The sequence below is a fragment of the Atractosteus spatula genome, chromosome 18 (assembly GCF_055471065.1).
Source record: "Atractosteus spatula isolate fAtrSpa1 chromosome 18, fAtrSpa1.hap1, whole genome shotgun sequence".
Taxonomy (NCBI): domain Eukaryota; kingdom Metazoa; phylum Chordata; class Actinopteri; order Semionotiformes; family Lepisosteidae; genus Atractosteus; species Atractosteus spatula.
The window spans coordinates 13,434,957-13,452,782 of NC_142723.1; the positions used below are offsets into that span (position 1 = coordinate 13,434,957).

General features: G+C 44.6%; 1 protein-coding gene across 1 annotated transcript in view; it reads left to right on the top strand.

Annotated features, from left to right (window-relative positions):
• Positions 1-4,730: 4,730 nt before the first annotated feature.
• ntn2 (netrin 2) overlaps positions 4,731-17,826 on the top strand; it is a 54,892-nt gene continuing 41,796 nt past the window's right edge. Inside the window, exon 1 of the mRNA XM_088936739.1 lies at positions 4,731-5,727. Coding sequence (XP_088792865.1) covers positions 4,731-5,727 — 997 coding nt within the window. The remainder of the gene's footprint in view (positions 5,728-17,826) is intronic.

Consider the following 17,826-nt stretch of genomic DNA (forward strand, 5'->3'; position numbering starts at 1 on the left):
CTTGTGGGTCCTCTCCTCACATGTAGCCGTGAATCGACAGGAGGGTGGAGAGTAAGGGCTCATTGGAGATGGCTACAAGCAGGGTTTGAACTCGTGACCTTTCTCCCACTACCTGTGAATCCCCATTGCATGTGTGTGTGTGTGTGTGTGTGTGTTGGGGGGGGCTTCGTTTATCCAGCTGTAGGGGTTTGTGAGGTGGGGGGGAGGAGGGAGGACAGATGGGACTCCCACCCCCGAGAATTTTTTTCTTCTTTTTTCCACATTCACACCACCACAGGAGATTAAAAAAAAACAAGTATGTGAGAGCCGGCTGAGTTTTGCCATTCGATTTGCACAAATAGCCCTTTCTAGTCTTTAACTCTGAGTTGATACAGGTGCAGAGAAGGGAAACGGAGGAGATGTAGGGCAGGACATCTCGCACAGAGATGGGACTGGAGTGTGTGCCGCCGAAGAAAATGCTATCTACGCGAATATAGTTCGATCTAATCCGATCGTCTCCTAAGGTCGATGGAAATCAAAAGGTTTAAAAATGATAGTTCCTTTATGAGGGCAAGCAACCGACTGTCATTTCTGTCTGAGAATCATTTTTATCATTCTGAAAACTGTCCTGCATTTTAAATTAATTTGTATCGCACTGGCATTCATGTACTGACTTAAAAAAAAAGATAGGATTTGTAACCTTAGAGCACAGCATATCTCAAGGATCAAGGCTTGTATTTGCTTTAGTCTTGTAGGAATTTTTTACAGAAAAGTTCAAATAAATGTAAGTTTATCAACATGATGAATATTATTCTAGCAAAGATTTGTCATCTCTGCTAACAGTTCTTGTGCCTGGCAAAAATAATGTCTGCATGTGATAACAGAGGTGCGACGGTTTAACTATTCAGTTAATTTCATCACAGTTGTGAGCTGTAAGTAGAGTCAGAAACACTGGCATTACTTCTCCAAAGAACACACTGGCCCCACACTGAGAGATTAAGTCAGGGTGAAGAGTTCTTCTGCCATCAGTCTCCCTTCTCCCAAGCTAATAATGCTCTCAGCACCACTTGTTTTCATAATCTCTGAACTGTGGAAAAATAATAGAGAAGGGGCAAAACTAGGGTTGATGTCCTAGTGACAGGCAAGCTGGGAAAATGCAGCCAGAATCTGTCAGTCATGAGTCTAGAGGGAGTTTAACAGCACTGAATTGAACTGAAAACAGCCAGGGTTGAGGTTACAGCATCCCTGAGCACGAGATTCTGCTGGTGGAGGGGTCACCACAAAGCATTCCTACTCCAGGGGTCCAGTCCCACTGGCCGGCAGTATTTCTGCCCTGGTTAAAGTTACTCCACATGACCAGTTCACCCCAAGTAGCGAGCTTCTGCCGGCGAGATGAGCTTTCGTTTCTAATTCTTAGTGGACAGCAGGTTCGTTTTTAAACACGCCGGTGGCGTGTCTTTGAAGGTTGCGCTGGCAGCGTTTCTCCGTACCGTGCCTGCTGTGTCTCTGGCTGTCGCGGCCGGAGTGGTAGAGCTCCCCGAGACCCGAGCTCTGGCGAGAGTCTAGCGCTGTCGGAAGCGAGAGTAGTATTTTCACAGAAGAAAAAAAATGGCTGGTCCACACAAAGCAAGGCAGTTTCTCTCTTTCGGCTGAGTCTTCCCCAGCAGACATTAAGAGTAAAGGCTTGGGTAAGCATCATGAACTCCATTTTGGACGTCCATTTTGATGAAGGGCAGAGGTGCTTGTGGAACAGCAGCCGTAAGCACAGCCTCACACAGACTGACCAGACTGACCATTGCCCACCCCTTCCATACCCATTACTTCTGAGTTCCTCCAGGGGAACCCACAAGCAGTGCCACATGGGTTAGCAGCCTATGGCATAATGTCACAGATGGCCATAAAGATCTCAGCTCCTGCTGCTGCGGTCTGGCGTTGAGGCTTTCAGAAGCACGCTGGCAGGCCCTTCTCAATTGCTCTCTAAAGCAAAAAAAAATCCGGCCTTCAGATGCACGCTGGGACTACATTCTAAAGGAGAGCACAGTGTTCTGAAGCCAATCTGTTATTGTGTTTCCCCTCTCTCTTCCTCCGTTTGCAGTTCACCTTTTTAAAAAAGGTGGGTATTCAAATGTTTGCATCAGAGGCTTGTGTCTCCTGCCTCTCATTCTGACAACAGGAAAATAGCCAAATAAATGAAACAGCTTGGAACTTGGTTTAAAGCAGTAAGCGAACCCATTATGGCAACCCCAAAAGCCCAAACTATACATTTTATTTTCTGGTGCTGTGTGAAAGGACCCTTAAAATGGATTCTGGGTCAGTCCGAGATCTCCGAGATGTGAGGAAGACTGGTATGTAACATTTCCAGGGTTTGTTCTCATACCCCAAGGGGATTCATCCAGGCTGTGTGGTTTCTAAGAAAACATTTCTCCTAATAGCAGGTGTCTTTTCTCTCTGGCTGTTCACCGGCTGGCGGAGAAGACCGATTTGCACGTTTCTTATTGAATCTGAAAAAGAAAACAGTGGTGTCTGGCCTCTTCGTTTCTGTTTACATGTCTTGGGCTGCCGGTCTAGCTGGAGGGAAGCAGACCCTCTGAGAGGTAGAAATAAATAGTGCTGAGAAAGGAGGGCTATAGCACACCATATATGGCAGTACAATGGCAGTAGATGTTTCCCTGTTCTGTTTCACCTTATTTTGTCTCCTCAGCCCCCTTCTCTCTCTCATAACAGCCACACATTAACACAGTGCTGACGGAGGCTTTGGGAATGCTAATTAGCTGCTAATTATGTCAGCAGGGACCCTAGCCAGCCTGTATCTCTTGCTCCTCTGTTCTGGCCAGGCTTTAATGAAATACTCTCGAAATGCCTCACTAGCACGCCTGCTTTATTATTCCGGGACACCCCGAGCTACTTGATCAACGCCGTGCTCCGTCGCCAAGGCCCCCCAAACTCAAGAGGAGAAAGAGGGGAGGGTGGCAGGGGGTGCTGTTATCCGGCCGAATGGGCGCTTTCTTCCTCGCTTTGACAGTTGCTGTGTGAGGACCAATAAAAAATGAGCTCTGCTTCTGCTTTTGAAGTCACAGGCCTTCGTCGGATGGCCTTGGATGGAAGGAGACGCAAACAGGCTTTTTGTTCCGATCGGGTTGCAGAAAGGATGCCACAAAGCCTCTCTTTCTGGAGCCAAATGAAACGATCCCAAGAGTGGGTGTACCTTTTCAAGGCACAGCTCTTACAGAGACCGGGCTCTTCTGAGCTGCTGTCCAGGAAGGTGATCAAAAGAAATTCCTTGATTGTGATTTCTGCATCTTGCCTGCAGGACATAAAGCTTATGACGAAGCATCGCCAGATTCTAATTAGGCTCTTTGCCAGTGTGTACATACTGCTAGGTGGTTTTTAAACATGTCATTTTATTTCTCGATATGCTTAACCTGATGAGGCCTAACATCGGCGAGCACAACCCAATAGGAAATACAAAAAAGCCGAAGGGCAAAACTTTTGCAAAAAAACTGAACCGACCCGTTTTACAAATGAACAAAAACGTTTCACAAATGAAGCTGGCTTTTCTTTTTTGATTTTTTTCTAGAAGTAGTTTAAAACTATGAATCAAGAGAAATTACCTGAATGTAACGCTTGCTGTGCCAATAACCTTAAAGACCTAATGTTTGGTCTGTACAGGATAAATGCAGTTATATAATCATGTGACACATTTGTACACTTCATTTTTGAACAAAGCAAATCCAGTTGTCAGTCCCCACTTAGGCAGTAGATGCATAAGCTGGAGATACTACTTTGAGGTAGTTGATTGTTTTCAGATCACCAAGTCTGGGCTTTGCAAAAGATCAAAATGCTGATTTTAAATGTATACACTACTCTGTAATGAATTCAAACAGCATCCTTTTATTTTAACACACAAACTAAAAAACTCCTCCCTGATCCACTTAGAGATGGGCTTAAACAAAAGTGACCCATAGATGAAAGTGAGTTTTAAACACTGTCCTCCCTGCAAGTGTTAGAGCAGTGCTTTGGTGGCAAGAAGCACGATAGACTGTTTTGCATTTCCATTGGCCTCCTCTTGGAGATGTCTTGAGATTGCTGCGCTGTAGAAGGACACCTCCTTAAAGGCCATCATTGAAATTCACAACACGGGCCCCAGCAGCCACTAACATCTCTTTCTATCAGCGGCACTTCTGGCTGTTAAACTTCCAACAGTAAGTGGAGGAAACACCCGATTAGGCAAGAACAGGGAGAGCTATCAACGCCAAACAGCCCGCAGCTCCAACCTGAAACGATGACTTTGCAGGGGCCGAGCCTGGGTTGTGCACTTCCACCTTTGGCTTGATTTACAGCAATAGCAGCAGCGGCTGAGAAAATTTTCCAATGAGGTCACAATTATTAAGCTCCTCGTAAGCCGAGTCTCGATCAAGGGACAGAAACCTCTCCGGTTTTTGAAACCCTGTTTTGTTTTGATCTGCACAGACGTGTTGGGCTGCCGAACGAAGGGGGCTGACAGACGGCTCGTTTATGTTCTTTTTAATTGTGACACTTCCATCTTGTCCTAAGCACCTTAGGTCGTAAACGTACCTATCAACTCTGCAGATGAGACGCACGACTCTGTTACCACATTAGCTCCTGGTCATTTCTTCACGAGGCGGGAATCACATCTTTGTCTTCCCTTTCCCATCTCCAACAGGCTCGTTCACAAGAATTACCCTGAAGGAGAACTGCAAGCCCTACCCCCCTGACCCCCACAGTCCGGGATGAGCGGAGTCTGGAGGTGGTTGCTGAGCGCCTGCCTGCTCGGGACCACGGCCCACGGCAGCAACCCCTTTGCGGGACAGCAGACCCCGCCAGACCCCTGCTACGACGACAACGGGGCAGCCCGCCGCTGCATCCCCGAGTTTATCAATGCAGCGTTCGGCAAGGAGGTCCAGGTGTCCAGCACCTGCGGCCGGCCCCCGTCCCGTTCCTGCAGCGTGCTGGAGCGCGAGGATCGCCCGTCCGTCCGCACCTGCCAGATCTGCGACGCTTCGGACCCCCGCCGGGCCCACCCGGCCTCCTTCCTCACCGACCTGAACTCGGCGCACAACGTCACCTGCTGGCAGTCGGAAAACCTGCACTCCTCGCCTCACAACGTCACCCTCACCCTCTCCCTGGGGAAGAAGTTCGAGATCACTTACGTCAGCCTGCAGTTCTGCTCCCCGCGGCCCGAGTCCCTCGCCATCTACAAGAGCATGGACTACGGCAAGAGCTGGACCCCCTACCAGTTCTACTCCTCCCAGTGCCGCCGCATGTACAACCGGCCCAACAAGGCCGTGATCACCAAGCAGAACGAACAGGAGGCCCTCTGCACGGACGGGCACACCGACCTCTACCCGCTTTCTGGGGGGCTCATTGCCTTCAGCACCCTGGACGGGCGCCCATCGGGCAAGGACTTCGACAACAGCCCCGTGCTTCAGGACTGGGTGACGGTGACGGACATCCGCGTCATCTTCAGCCGGCCCCAGCTGCCCCGCGAGCTGGGCGGCGATCGGGGGGAGGACTCGGCGGCCTACTACTACGCGGTGGGGGACTTCCAGGTGGGCGGGAGGTGCAAGTGCAACGGCCACGCCTCGCGGTGCCTCAAGGACAAGGAGGGGAAGCTGGTGTGCGACTGCAAGCACAACACCGAGGGGCCCGAATGTGACCGCTGCAAGCCCTTCCACTACGACCGGCCCTGGCAGAGGGCCAGCGCCCGCGAGGCCAACGAGTGTCTCCGTGAGTACGGCTTTTTTGGGGCTTTGGTTCATAAGGTTTGGGTGTCCTCCGGCTGCTCTGGTTTCCGCCCAAAATCCAAAGAAAATTGGCCCTGGTGTGAGCAAGTGTTTGTGTCCGTGTCTGTCTGCCCTGTGATGGACTGGTGTCCCTTCCAGGGTGTATCCACCTTAAGCCCATTGCATGCTGGGATAGGCTTTGGCTCCCCCGCCACCCTGTATTGGATAAAGCACTTGGAAAATGCTTAGAAGAGGGATGGATGATTTCTTTTCAGTTTCAGTAAACCCCAGAGGTGGCGAATAGATCTAAACCTACCACTCTCTTTATCTCCACAAAACCCTAAAGCTGCACTTGGTGTCCTTGGCGTGATACCCCTTTGAAGATATGTATGACACATCTGGTTCCATCTCACAAGGGGTTAGGCAACTTAGTCTGCTGCAGCAACAGAAAAGCGGGTTGAAAAGCCAAGCAAATCTCTCCACTCGAGACCTCCTGCCATCACAGCTAATGGTAAAGAAAAGCAAAAGTTAGGATCTGATGTTGTGAAACTTAAGCGAGCTTGTTCATTGTTTTGACTTCCCCAGATTTCATTGATTACTTTAACCACTCAAGGAGAAATCCGTTTCTCCACATTATGCCAAATGGAATGGGAGTTTTCAAAGGGCCATTTAGTTTGTGAGAAGAAAGAAGCAGTTTGAGTTGAATCCCTTCAGGGCACCTAGAGGTAAAATGCAGTGTTTAGCCACTTTTCCATCTCATTCACCTGTTGATGAGCACTGATGCTCTCATTTACAAAGCTGACTATAAACGTGGGAATCAAGCAGGATACTCTCAGTTCATCTCAGCATTTCAGTGTTATCAGTAGCCAGTACCTTTATTTCCTCATTTATTTTTTGCAGTTAGGTTATAGAGGCAGATCAGTCGTAGAGCGCTCCAAGATCTCAAACTACTAGCGCAGTGGTGGGCAGCCCTGGAGAGCCACAGTCCAGCAGGTTTTTGCAGCACAATTTGTAACCCATGAATTTAGTTTGATTTGGGAAAATTAATTGGTCACTAATTTTCCAGGAACAGCCGACTGTGGTCATTAAGAGTCACAGGCTGGTGGTGTTCTCATTTCAAATGATCTCTAAGCTGTTTAACAGAACACATCGGCAGTCTATGTGGTCGAAAAAACATCTTTCCAAGGCTTTAGAAATGGATGCTGTAAGGGTGTCCTATAAACACCACTGGATTGGAGCTGTTCAGGACCAGGACCGGCCACCCCTGTGCTAATGGATCATATCCAGTCTTTAACTTGACAAAACACAAAGTCAGTTATCTACCCTAAAGTACAGCTTCACTGGCATTAATGCCCAGCGCTGTTCTGCTTAAGTGTTTAAGTAGGAGCAGCTCCTTGCACCCCAAACTCTTCGGAAAGAGCAGAACTGGATTCCAGAGGGAAACGACGTGCACGATTTTCGCTTTCATTTTTTATTGAACTGTGAAAATAACAGTAATGGACACTGACAGGAAAAAAGGGTGAGGCTGGAGGCTGGGGGTCATGGTGGGGGGTTGCATCTTATGGCGCATGTGAAAGCAAACAGCGCCCATGTCTGTCAGTTCTTTCTTGGGCATTTTTCTTTGTTTTACAGCCACCTTCAGACCTCACCCTTGGCTTGAGTTGACTGAAGGAATTATTCTCCGCCTCTGACAGGCACTTAAATGAGTCTCAGAATTAATAATGAGGGATTTAAGCCGGGTTCAGCTCGGGCATGACGCGCGGAACGCGGTATAATTGTGAGCCTTCTCCCTCCCTGCTAACGTAGCGAACTCTGAGGCTGTTTCTTATTCCTCTGTTGACAGCGGGGTAAAAAACCTGCGCTCCTTTTCCCAGAATGTCTTTATCACAACTGGAAACGTTGGAGAGGCTATTGGGAAAAACAAACGCATTCCCGTGTCAGAAATGTGAGGTGAAAATTGACACTGATGTACTCACACCCATATCCAGATATTAGCACAAACCAGCGGAGGCTTTGGGAATTTACTATTCATAATAATTTAAAAATGCAGTTTTTCTGTCACGCGACATTCTCCCGTCTTTTGCTCAATTCGCGAGTTTTAAACGGAGCTCAATTTTCTTATTATGAGCAAAACCCAAGACTCCTGGCTTCCCTCTCTGGATTTTCATAATTATTTAGTCATCCAAATGCTCTTTTTTTTTTTTTTGTATTTTGGTAGGCGCTGGATGTAACAAAGCAAAGTGTTACAGGGCTCGGAAAAAATTGTGACAAGACGGGAGAAATACCAGAACAAAAAAATAAAATAAAGTAATTCAGGCGAATATTCTAATCGCTGAATTCCTTGACAAGAAGAAAAAAAAAAGGGGGGGGTCTAAACTTTCCATTCACCGGTGCTTTTGGGATGAAGCTTGGCCCAACACAGGTTGGCAGAGTGCGAGTTTTGAAGTGAGCAATGCCAAATCATTTAGCGAGAAGGATTAGAGGGTGGAAAGGTCAGGGAGGAGTCTGGGGAAGGCTTGAATATTTATTTAAATTGGCCCCTGAATGCCTTTGTTGAAAAGAGAGGTCTCTGCGAAAAAAAAAAAAAAATCCTTGGAAGAAAAGAAAAGAAAAACACAAGGATCTTTTTGTACAGGGATGAAAAAGGGAGGAAGGGGATTACAGAGCGACAGTTTCTCCCCGACGTCCGTGCTTAACTCCTTCTGTTCTGCCGGCTCTCAGCTGGGATCGCTGGGAGAGCCTGTCGGCCGTGCTCTACAGAGGAAGGCAAATGCACTTGTCCGCAGTTTAATGACTCCTGTTTTTCTCAGACTGCATTACCAAAATGGGGCATACTTGGGCCTTCTGTGAGCCAGTTACGGGAATTGCCGCAAACTCCCTTTCCTTCAGCTGCAGTTGACTTTTCTGTCGTTGATGTAAGCGCCAAAAGGGGGCCGATACTGTGCAAGACAAATGAGTGACGTTAAGGGGTTTCGGGGCTGGCAGATCGTTTATGCTAACGGAGTAGGCATTTTGAAATATTACTATATTCTGGGCTCCCTGCACAAATAAACGTCCCAGATGAGCAAGCCTAAACAGTGAATGACACAAGTTTTAGTCACTGGCACTGCGCGTCCACTTAGTCATCCAAGAATGTCATTTTGGCTGCGCTTGGTTTTAACCTCAAGACAAGGAGTAATATTCCAGACGGCCTCTGAGTCCTTGCCAGAAGAAATTACAGCAGTTCTGTAACCCTTATTAATGTTAAAGGCTTGCATTTCTGTAACTGCATGTAAAGTGTACAAAGAAAGAAAATAGTCATTTTGCCTGTGTCATTACACATAGCTGTTTTACAGACCCCTCAATCTCGGTGTAGGACATTAATTTGTCATTAGTCTGACAGAACCTTCATTGCCCATTAATTAAATAGTGTCAGCTTAATTGGTCTGGAATAACTATTGGTAGAAGATAATTGGTTACAGATTGTGCAGATTCTTTAAGGGAAGTGTAGTTATAAGGTGTTAATATGAATAAATACAGAATCGGGTCAAAGGTTTGGAATAAAAAGACTATACACAGAGAGGTTGGGGGTGGGAGAACAATAGTTTCTATTCTGTTTTGCTGTAGTCGACTAGAATTACTCTTTGCATTCCTCAAGCACTAACACCTTTCTCTCTTTTAATAGACTGTAATAGTCATTGACAAGGCTAAGTGATAGTGTTGTGTGTATTCCTTTCACTCACAACCTGGAGTAGAGTGTAATGGTAACAGTTTACCCAGGGAAAGAACATATATACTGTTTAGGCCTTCTATGGTAACCAAACTGGCATCACACTCACCTTTCCCAGTAGTACAGCTGTCCTTGTAATAAAAATGTGTCATACTGGCTGCGGTCACACTTGGACTCAGTGTCCGTAGCTTGCTGTGAAAGAGGAGCGTGTATTCAGGGATGTGTAGACATTGGTGGATCTAAGCACCACACAATGAAAAAGAAAACTATACAATACTGTTCTTTTCCCCGAGCCTGTCCATACATGGAAATGACAGATTTACTCCATGTCATCTAACTACAATAAATCTAAAATGTAGAATACCAAACTCCAGTAGAATAAAGATTCAGAACCTGTTTGATTTAAACCCCACTTCACTACTGTTGGGTAACTAGACGTTTGACTGTGTGTTGCAGGTTTTAAATTTGGTGTGATTGGGTAATTCCCTTTTTCCTACTGTCTCAGCAAACGATCTTCCAGAAACTGCTATCCTAAATTATATTGTTTGGAAAACAGCGGAACGTTCTCAGAATTTGTATATTTTATTGGGGAAAAATCAGTTGGAGCTAAAAACACTGAGATCACTTTCTGAAGACACCCCATCCAGACATAAGTGAAATTTCTTTAGACAAAGATAGGATAGATTGTATAATTCTGTATTTTATAAGATCCACTTATAAAATACAGAAAACTATAAGTTCACACCAGCACTGCCACAAGGCAAGTTTATGTTTGTCTTATGCATGACAGTTAGTAGGATGTTTTGGAACATGACAAAACCCACAACTATTTTATTTGACCTACCATGGTCAGTTTGTAACAATGTTTTTATTTATGTCTAGTATAATAAAATAACACAAATACATTTTAGAGCTGTCAAAGCTGAATAATGCTTAACTCTGCTTAATATTTTACTGACAAAGTACTGTATATTCCTGCTGTTATTGAAGCAGTACTGATAGCTGCTTGTCTACAAATTAGTTTAATACATTTAGCATTCCATGAATATGGTTGTAATTTCCGTAAGTCTTTAATAATTTGTAGTTGGAATCCATTTGGTAGTTTTCTAATAGTTTCTTTCACTGGCATGGAATCCTGAATGAGGCTATTAAAAAAAAAAACGAATTAAAAAACACTTCCTAATTCGTTTCCTTTGATATTTTTCCTATTCTGTTTTCCATTGCTGTGGAAAATGGCTTTTTAAAAAGTTCCCTTAATTTGCTGGTGTGGATTTGGTTACTTCTTGTTTTCCTTCGAGATCGGGAGCAGATTGCTGTGACGGTCAGAGTTTGGTTTATGAACTGAGTCGCAGCTGTGGTTTTTGGATGCGGAAGCCGATTAAAAACCCGGCTTCTTTACCTTTTTGAAGCGCAGTGTTTTTCTTGTGTCCGGTAACTGGCATACCACTAGAGCCAAATCATGTTTTTATTGAAAGTGCCAGATTCGTTAACAGTAGGAAAAATGACGCCGTCATTGGAGCGGTCCTGTCACATTTTAACTGTGGTTCTGTATCTCTGTTTCCATTTACCACTCTGAAAACCAGTCCCCTTTCAGCAGAGGGGCTGTTGAGGAAATATCCTGTGTGCTCCCAGCAGGGATCTATATTTCATTTAGCTTTTTTTTAATATTTCGCGCAGGATCTGCGATGAAGTGCATCTTCTGTAGCCAACACAAATTATGTCACGCCCATGCTGAAAAAAATTTTGCAGTTACCTGGTTACAGTGGATGAAAGTCAACAATGGGTTTGATTCCGAAATGTCATTGACCTCCTTTTCACTCTCGCCAAAAAGGGGCAAGCAGCAGAGTTCTGTTCTACAAAAGAAAAGAATCGCAATTTACTTTAAACCCTTGAAGAAAATCGCTCACAGTTGAGCCCAGCTTTCATCCTCTGTTATTGGAATTTCATTGCACACTGACTGTACTCGGCTCTGAGCATTTGTATTTGTTTTCCGAACTGAAGTACCTGTTACAATAAAAGGAATCGCATCTGTAAAGGATGTAATGAGTGAGCATTTGGAGCTTGTTAGTGTCACATAACCCGTTGAGCTCCACCAAGTCAAGTTGCGTGTGCCCCAAGAGAAATTAGGTATTTCTCTCCAAAAAGCAATTTCTGAGATGGAGCAGTTACAGTTGCCCTCAAAACCAAAAACGAGCCGGCAAAGGATTACAAAGAACACGCCATATGGTTTGAAAATAGTAAGTAAAGCTGTAGCTTGCGAATCGGTAGATACATACAAAAATTGAAGGCATTAAACAGGGCATTCATTCTGATTTTTTTTTCCCCCGGAAATTTAGAGAGGAAGGCACAGAGGGGGTTGTGGCCATCTGAGAATTTTGAGCCTAATCTTGGGGAATGCGGACTCTGATATCACAATATTATTTCAACTGGCCCCTGGGCGTTCGACGCTATAGGAGCAGGATGGGGGCAGCGATGTGGGGGTCGTGACCTTTGCCGAGTGATGACAGGGCTAAGCTGACATGGAGATGCCTGAGAGTGCGGGCCTTGGAAACAGGTGGGCTCCTTCGGCAGGACCTGCAACACAGCCCTGCTTGTTCCTGGTTCCCAGGGATTCGCTGTCCTCTTCTTTTCCGTCATAATGTTGTAAAGCAGGAGCACGGAAATATTCTGGGAATGGCGATCTTTTATTCCTGCAGTTTTGATTTGGCTGTGGTCATTGACCGACTCCCACTGACATTGGCTGAGCCATATCGGGCTGAAAAAACCCCAATCCTGGCTTATTGGCTGTTTGGCTGTAGCGCCTATTCATATTCTTGCAGTTGAGCTTGAAGGTCTTGCTTTGCAAGATTTTAAGCTGTAGGGTCAAAAACAATGGCCTGATATTGCTGTGTCTGGGATGGAGTGTGTATGCTTGGTGGTGTTTCTTGTAGATGAGTGTTTGGGTTTAGCAGCCTTATAGCTGCTCAGTGCTATTACATTGGGGTATATACAGGAGCACGGACCAGGATTGGAGATTTGAGAAGTGAGGCAAACCTCTCCCTGTCACCTTCAATGCTGGCCTTCCATGAGGTCATCTGGCTGGTGGACAGGGTTGCTGTTCCATTGTGGGGTATGATGACCTTCTGGTCAATGTGAGACCTTGAATATCAGCTCTGCCCAGTGTCCTGATCTCACCTCCTGCAATAGATATGTTAAAGGGCATTCTCAGGCAAAAATAAAAGTTACTTTCTCTGCATCACGACCCGGATTGGTCAGGCGGGGTTCGCTTTGTGATTTTGCCTCTTCGAGCACGATCGAGACATGACCCTTCCCAACCATTCAGCTGAACAGTCTTCCTGGACAAATGTCATAAATACTTTACATTTTAGCATTTTAGCTTTAGCCTGAGGAGTTTATGCAGTGCTTTAATAGTTCTTTATGGAAAAGAAATAGCAGCTTTCCTATTAGTGTAGACTTTTTACGCTAATCAATTGATAGGCAGTTCAATACATTAATTAATGTAAACACATGTGAACCAGAAGTAATGGACTGGGATAGGTGTAGGATCTGTGTTAGACCTGCCTAAGTCTTTAGAGAACAGTTGTAACTGTTTATGCAGCAACATTTGGCACAGGCAGAGTGTCTTGAGATCACAGTCTTAGCATTTGGCAGCTGCGACTTGGAGCTGAATCGGAGACACAATCCAGTAAATACAGTGGCTCCTGTATGCATCTCGAGACGTAAATTTACAAATCTATTGGAGCAACGACAGAAGGGGGGCTGAATCTCTATCTGAGGTCTTTTCTTCTCATTAAAGCCTAAAGTGATACAATTATGAGACATTTGCATATCGTCTAGAATACTTTGTACATACAGGGGTTCGGAATAGGCTTGTATGTGTTATTTATGCACATATCTGTTGGAGCCACTGTATCTTTGGATACCAAGTGATGGTGAACCTGGTTTTATATGTAGTGTGTTTTATTTCTGTCAGTTTGTTAGTGTAATTTTCCACAGTTGTGAAGGTAACTGACAGGATTCTAATCAAATGGATGGCTTTAATAATATAGTCAGCATATAGTCACACAGCCTTTGACAGAAGTGGACTACAGATAATTTATTTCTTTTTTGTAAGTTTAACAGTGGGTTGTAGCAAACCCTCTGTGAATCTGACCTGAAATGTTGGGTTTCACAGTGAATTTTAAAACCAGACATGGTTTTCAATGAGGCGAAACAGCCAGTTATGTTTCAGAGTCAGAGATTTGGAAAATAAAAGTAACATATTGTTGACGTTTAAAGGTTTGAACTTTTACAAACCCCAGACTGCTGGCTGAATTTACGTGAGCACCCTTGGGAATGTTTTTCTCAAAGTTTGGAAAGTTAGTGGGAAAACCAGTTTTTTTTTAAGTGAAAAACCTAAAGCATCACATTGTTAGTAAATGCTAGGCTTGTTTAGAAGATTAGTCAATATTAAATTAGTTGCAATTGTTCCTTTGCACAGACTCATGCTAATGAACTGGGTTTGTCTAGTCTGTGCTGAGCCTTGTGTTTGAGAAAGAGGGAAGAAACCTATCAAAATGGTCCATTTTGATAGGTGCAAGTCGAGCCACCTGACTTAGTCAGTGCTTCACACATATGTCGAGGAAGCCCAGCTTATGCCTTGAGGAGTAATGGCCCAGGCCTGGACTAAATAAGAATTCTGGCCCACCCACCCAGAAGTCCAAACTCAAGCGTGGGGTTTTGATCTTGTTAAAGCACTAGGCTGTGGGTAGGTCTCACATTGCAGAACAAAATTGTTTTTTCCTCTGCATTCGACATGAGTGAAAGAACAAGTTATATCTCTGCAATATTTATTCATAATAATTTCGGAGTTAAGAAACTCATTATGAATGTGTGGCAATTCAATTCTTGGAGCCCTAATACATTTACTGAGGTAAATAAATTATTTTTCACCAATAAAACGTTTTTTTCCTCATAAATAGGCGTTTTTCCATTGAAAAATGATTATTTAAGTCCAGCCATGAAGGCGTTACTTTTGAGCGTGTATTCTAACTGTTTGGTAAGGTGGAAGATAAACTTGCCCAAAAAACTCTTCTTTTTTTTCTTTCCCCCCCAAAAAAAGACCTGTTGGCTAGGCTAGTCTTAGAAAACATAAAAAGCCCCCCCCCCCTCCCCCACTGAGGAACCTGACAATTTCGGGCGTTTTGTATAGGACTTTCAATTCAAGCTACAAATATATCTGAAGAAAAGTGCTACGAGCTCTCTGCCAAAGGGAAGGAAGGCCCATCTGTGGAGGGGTTAAAGTGGAGCCTCTGTTTTGGAAACAATTAGCAGGAATTAAAAGCGAGATGACAGATGGGCGGCTTGTGAGAGCAACAGGCTCCAGACAGGGCCTGTTCGACTCTGCAGAGGTAGACCACAGTCTTTGGGTCCAGGGGGAGTTTAGTATCATTGAGAGAGAAATCTGGCATGTTGCTTGAAAAACGCCGCTCTGGGCCGCGCAGGAAGACTTTCAAGGCGTGGGCCAGTGCCATGTTCTCTTGGCACTGGGTTCCGTGAAATTACCCTGGACACGAAATTTTAATTTTAAATGCAAGTTCATGCTTTTTTTTAATACATCTTTTGTTTCCCTGAAGGCCCTCAGCCTCGAGGAAGGACTCCTGGTAAGTGGTTTATGTCAGTTTGGCTCACAAGGAGTGTATTGGTTTTCTCAGTCATTTTTGCCTAAATGTCGCTGCACCTGCAAGCAGATCCGTCAGTCCAGTAGTTAACATTGATTCAAGCCCTGACTCACCCACTGACTTGCTGTGTATTAAACTGAATCTTCATTTGCTAAGTCCTTGAGTTTGATGTAAAGTCTATGTGGCTCGAAGTTACTCCACAGTGGATTTCCATGGATACCATGCCCCCTTGTTCTGTGTAAATCTCATTCCTAATCTTCTAATAAAAGCACATTCCTTAAACATGGTTAAGTAGTACCAATGGGGAGGTTGATGTTCATTATAGTTGTCATTGATCCAAGAAGCACTTTGCAGTTTTTCAAAGATGGTAGTGAGCTGGCTTCTTCACTTACCATGGAAGTCTGTCCCATACATCTGCAGATCGTAATGTCATCTGTTCTTTTTCCTGAGCCTAATTGATCTTGCACTCCAATTGTGTCTCTAGTCCCATTACCACCTTGTGCTTTCACTTGACTTAATCTGACCTCCTTCCAAAGGTGTAGGAGAGGTGTATGCAAATTATATTGGTTAAAGCCAGCATCCTGCCACCTCCCACTACTCATTTTAGATCCTAGAGCTGGAAAGAGCAAAGGGAGGTTGTGAAGAGTTATTCTTCCTCTGCTGATACTGTTTCCTCTGACACTTCCCTGACTACTGATCCACATCTCTCTCACTGACTTACCCATACCCAGAGCTCTGGACCACTTCTGCTGTTTTGAGGGTACAGATCCCTCACTCTGTGTTGACTGGAACTAGGCCTGGAATGACCATACAGCTGTGAGAAACCCTGTGCACTGTGGTTCAGTGTAGTTCTCTATTCACAATCGCCTTATGCACAAGAATGTCCACGTTCTGAGCCACAAGCCTAACTGGATGAAGCAGAGATGAATGTATCCAGAGCTGCTTAGCACAGAGTCTTCAAAGGGATGGTTTTCCAAAAGGGATGAAGAGACTTTGGGGCAAAATTAGATGAAACCGAACACTTTGACTTCGGTATTCTGGTTGCGCTTATGTCTTCATGGTTTATAATTGGAGCCTGTGGCATTTCTCCCCCCAGAAAGCTGCTTTTCTGTCAAGCCCGTAGATAAATGGCTCAGTGTTAGAGCAGCCGCAATTTATTCCCTTTCCTCAATTAAACACATCTGAAGGTTTTACCGTTCAACCCACTTAGGCTGTGTAATTACTAAATTGGCCTCTAGATGGCACTGTGAGGTATCCGTGCTGCAGGATGGCTTTCCAAGACATCACCTCCGTTGTATACAGTATAGATGTGTGTATTTTTTTAACATTGTCATCATTTTGCCTTCCTCCCATTGTAAAAGGCTCTGCAGAAATCCAGCCCCCCGGGGCCCATCTGAGTCTGAAGCTTCAATTACTTACATGAAATGACTTAAAAAAATGAGAACTGTCACACATAAGTGAGAAGGAGGAACAAAAGGAAAAATCATTCGATTCTTTGAAATAATTCCACTGCTTTGGAATGCTATGCTAAAGCAGCTGGGAGTTGAGACATGCCTGGGGGGCTTTTGCATCGAGACGCAGTAGACAGGAGTGATGTGGAGAAAGACAGTGGGGTTGGCGCCAGAGGTTAGGAGCTTCCGTACTGTAAGTGTCCTGAGTGCCTGAGCTCTGTATAATGAAGTCTGTTGATTTGGTTCTTTATGTATTCAGCACGAACTCTGAAGTAAACAATTTGGGCTGGGCTGTGGCCAGGTTGCAGGCTCAACCGAGCTGCATGTAGCTCTTGGGCATGGAGATCCTTGGATAGCCCACGTAAGAGGGGCACACCGTCAATGCAGTTAAATAGTTGTGAATTTCAGCACGGGGGTCTCCTTTGTAAAAAAAAAAAAGGTACTCTGTTATTTGAAGGTGCAAACTATGTTCTGCTGAATACGTTAAACAAATGCCTAGTTCCAGCTGTTTATGATGTCTTCAGTCGTGGCTGGCCTTGAAGATCTTTACTAGGAAACCAGCAGACATTTCTGAGCTTGTTTGGGTCTGTGGTGTCTAGTTTACATACATTTTCATGGGCACTGCATGGGTATGCTGTATGTAGCTAAGAAGAATAAATGCATTATGTATAGTACAGAGAAAACGTGCAACTTCCATTGCATAGAACTCAGTGCCATTTCAGGGTTTTACAGTCTCTGGGATTTCCGAATCGCATCGTTGAAGCAGAAGAGCGATACAAATAATATCATTTTCATTTAATTAGCTTGTGCGCGCGCTAAGAATTGCTCAAAACAATCGGAAGGAACCAAACTGTCTGTGAACTCAGATTGCAGTATTACTTCAGATTTTCCTTTGCCAGCACAACATTTTTAAGTCATTTCCTTTTCTGTATCCTTTGACATCCTGTTTATCAGCTCCATCAACCACATGTTATCATAAATGAAGGGAGTCCCATTTGTTGCTTGTTTATTGAATCTTTTCTATAACTGGAAATGCTGCTATTTGGATGTTAAATGGACAGATAATTGACTGCTTTTCTATTCTTTCATTTAGTCTCTGTGCCATGTAGTTTGTCTCATTGTTCTCTTTTTAGGAGCAGATGTGACACTTCTGAACTGTAGTTCAACAACAGCGGTTGGAAAGTCGGACATGGAAATTTTCCACTCATTAGGAGTTGTGAATGTTTGGAGGCGAGTAGTAACCCACTTACAGGACAGATCCACAGGGAAGTTTCAACCCAGTT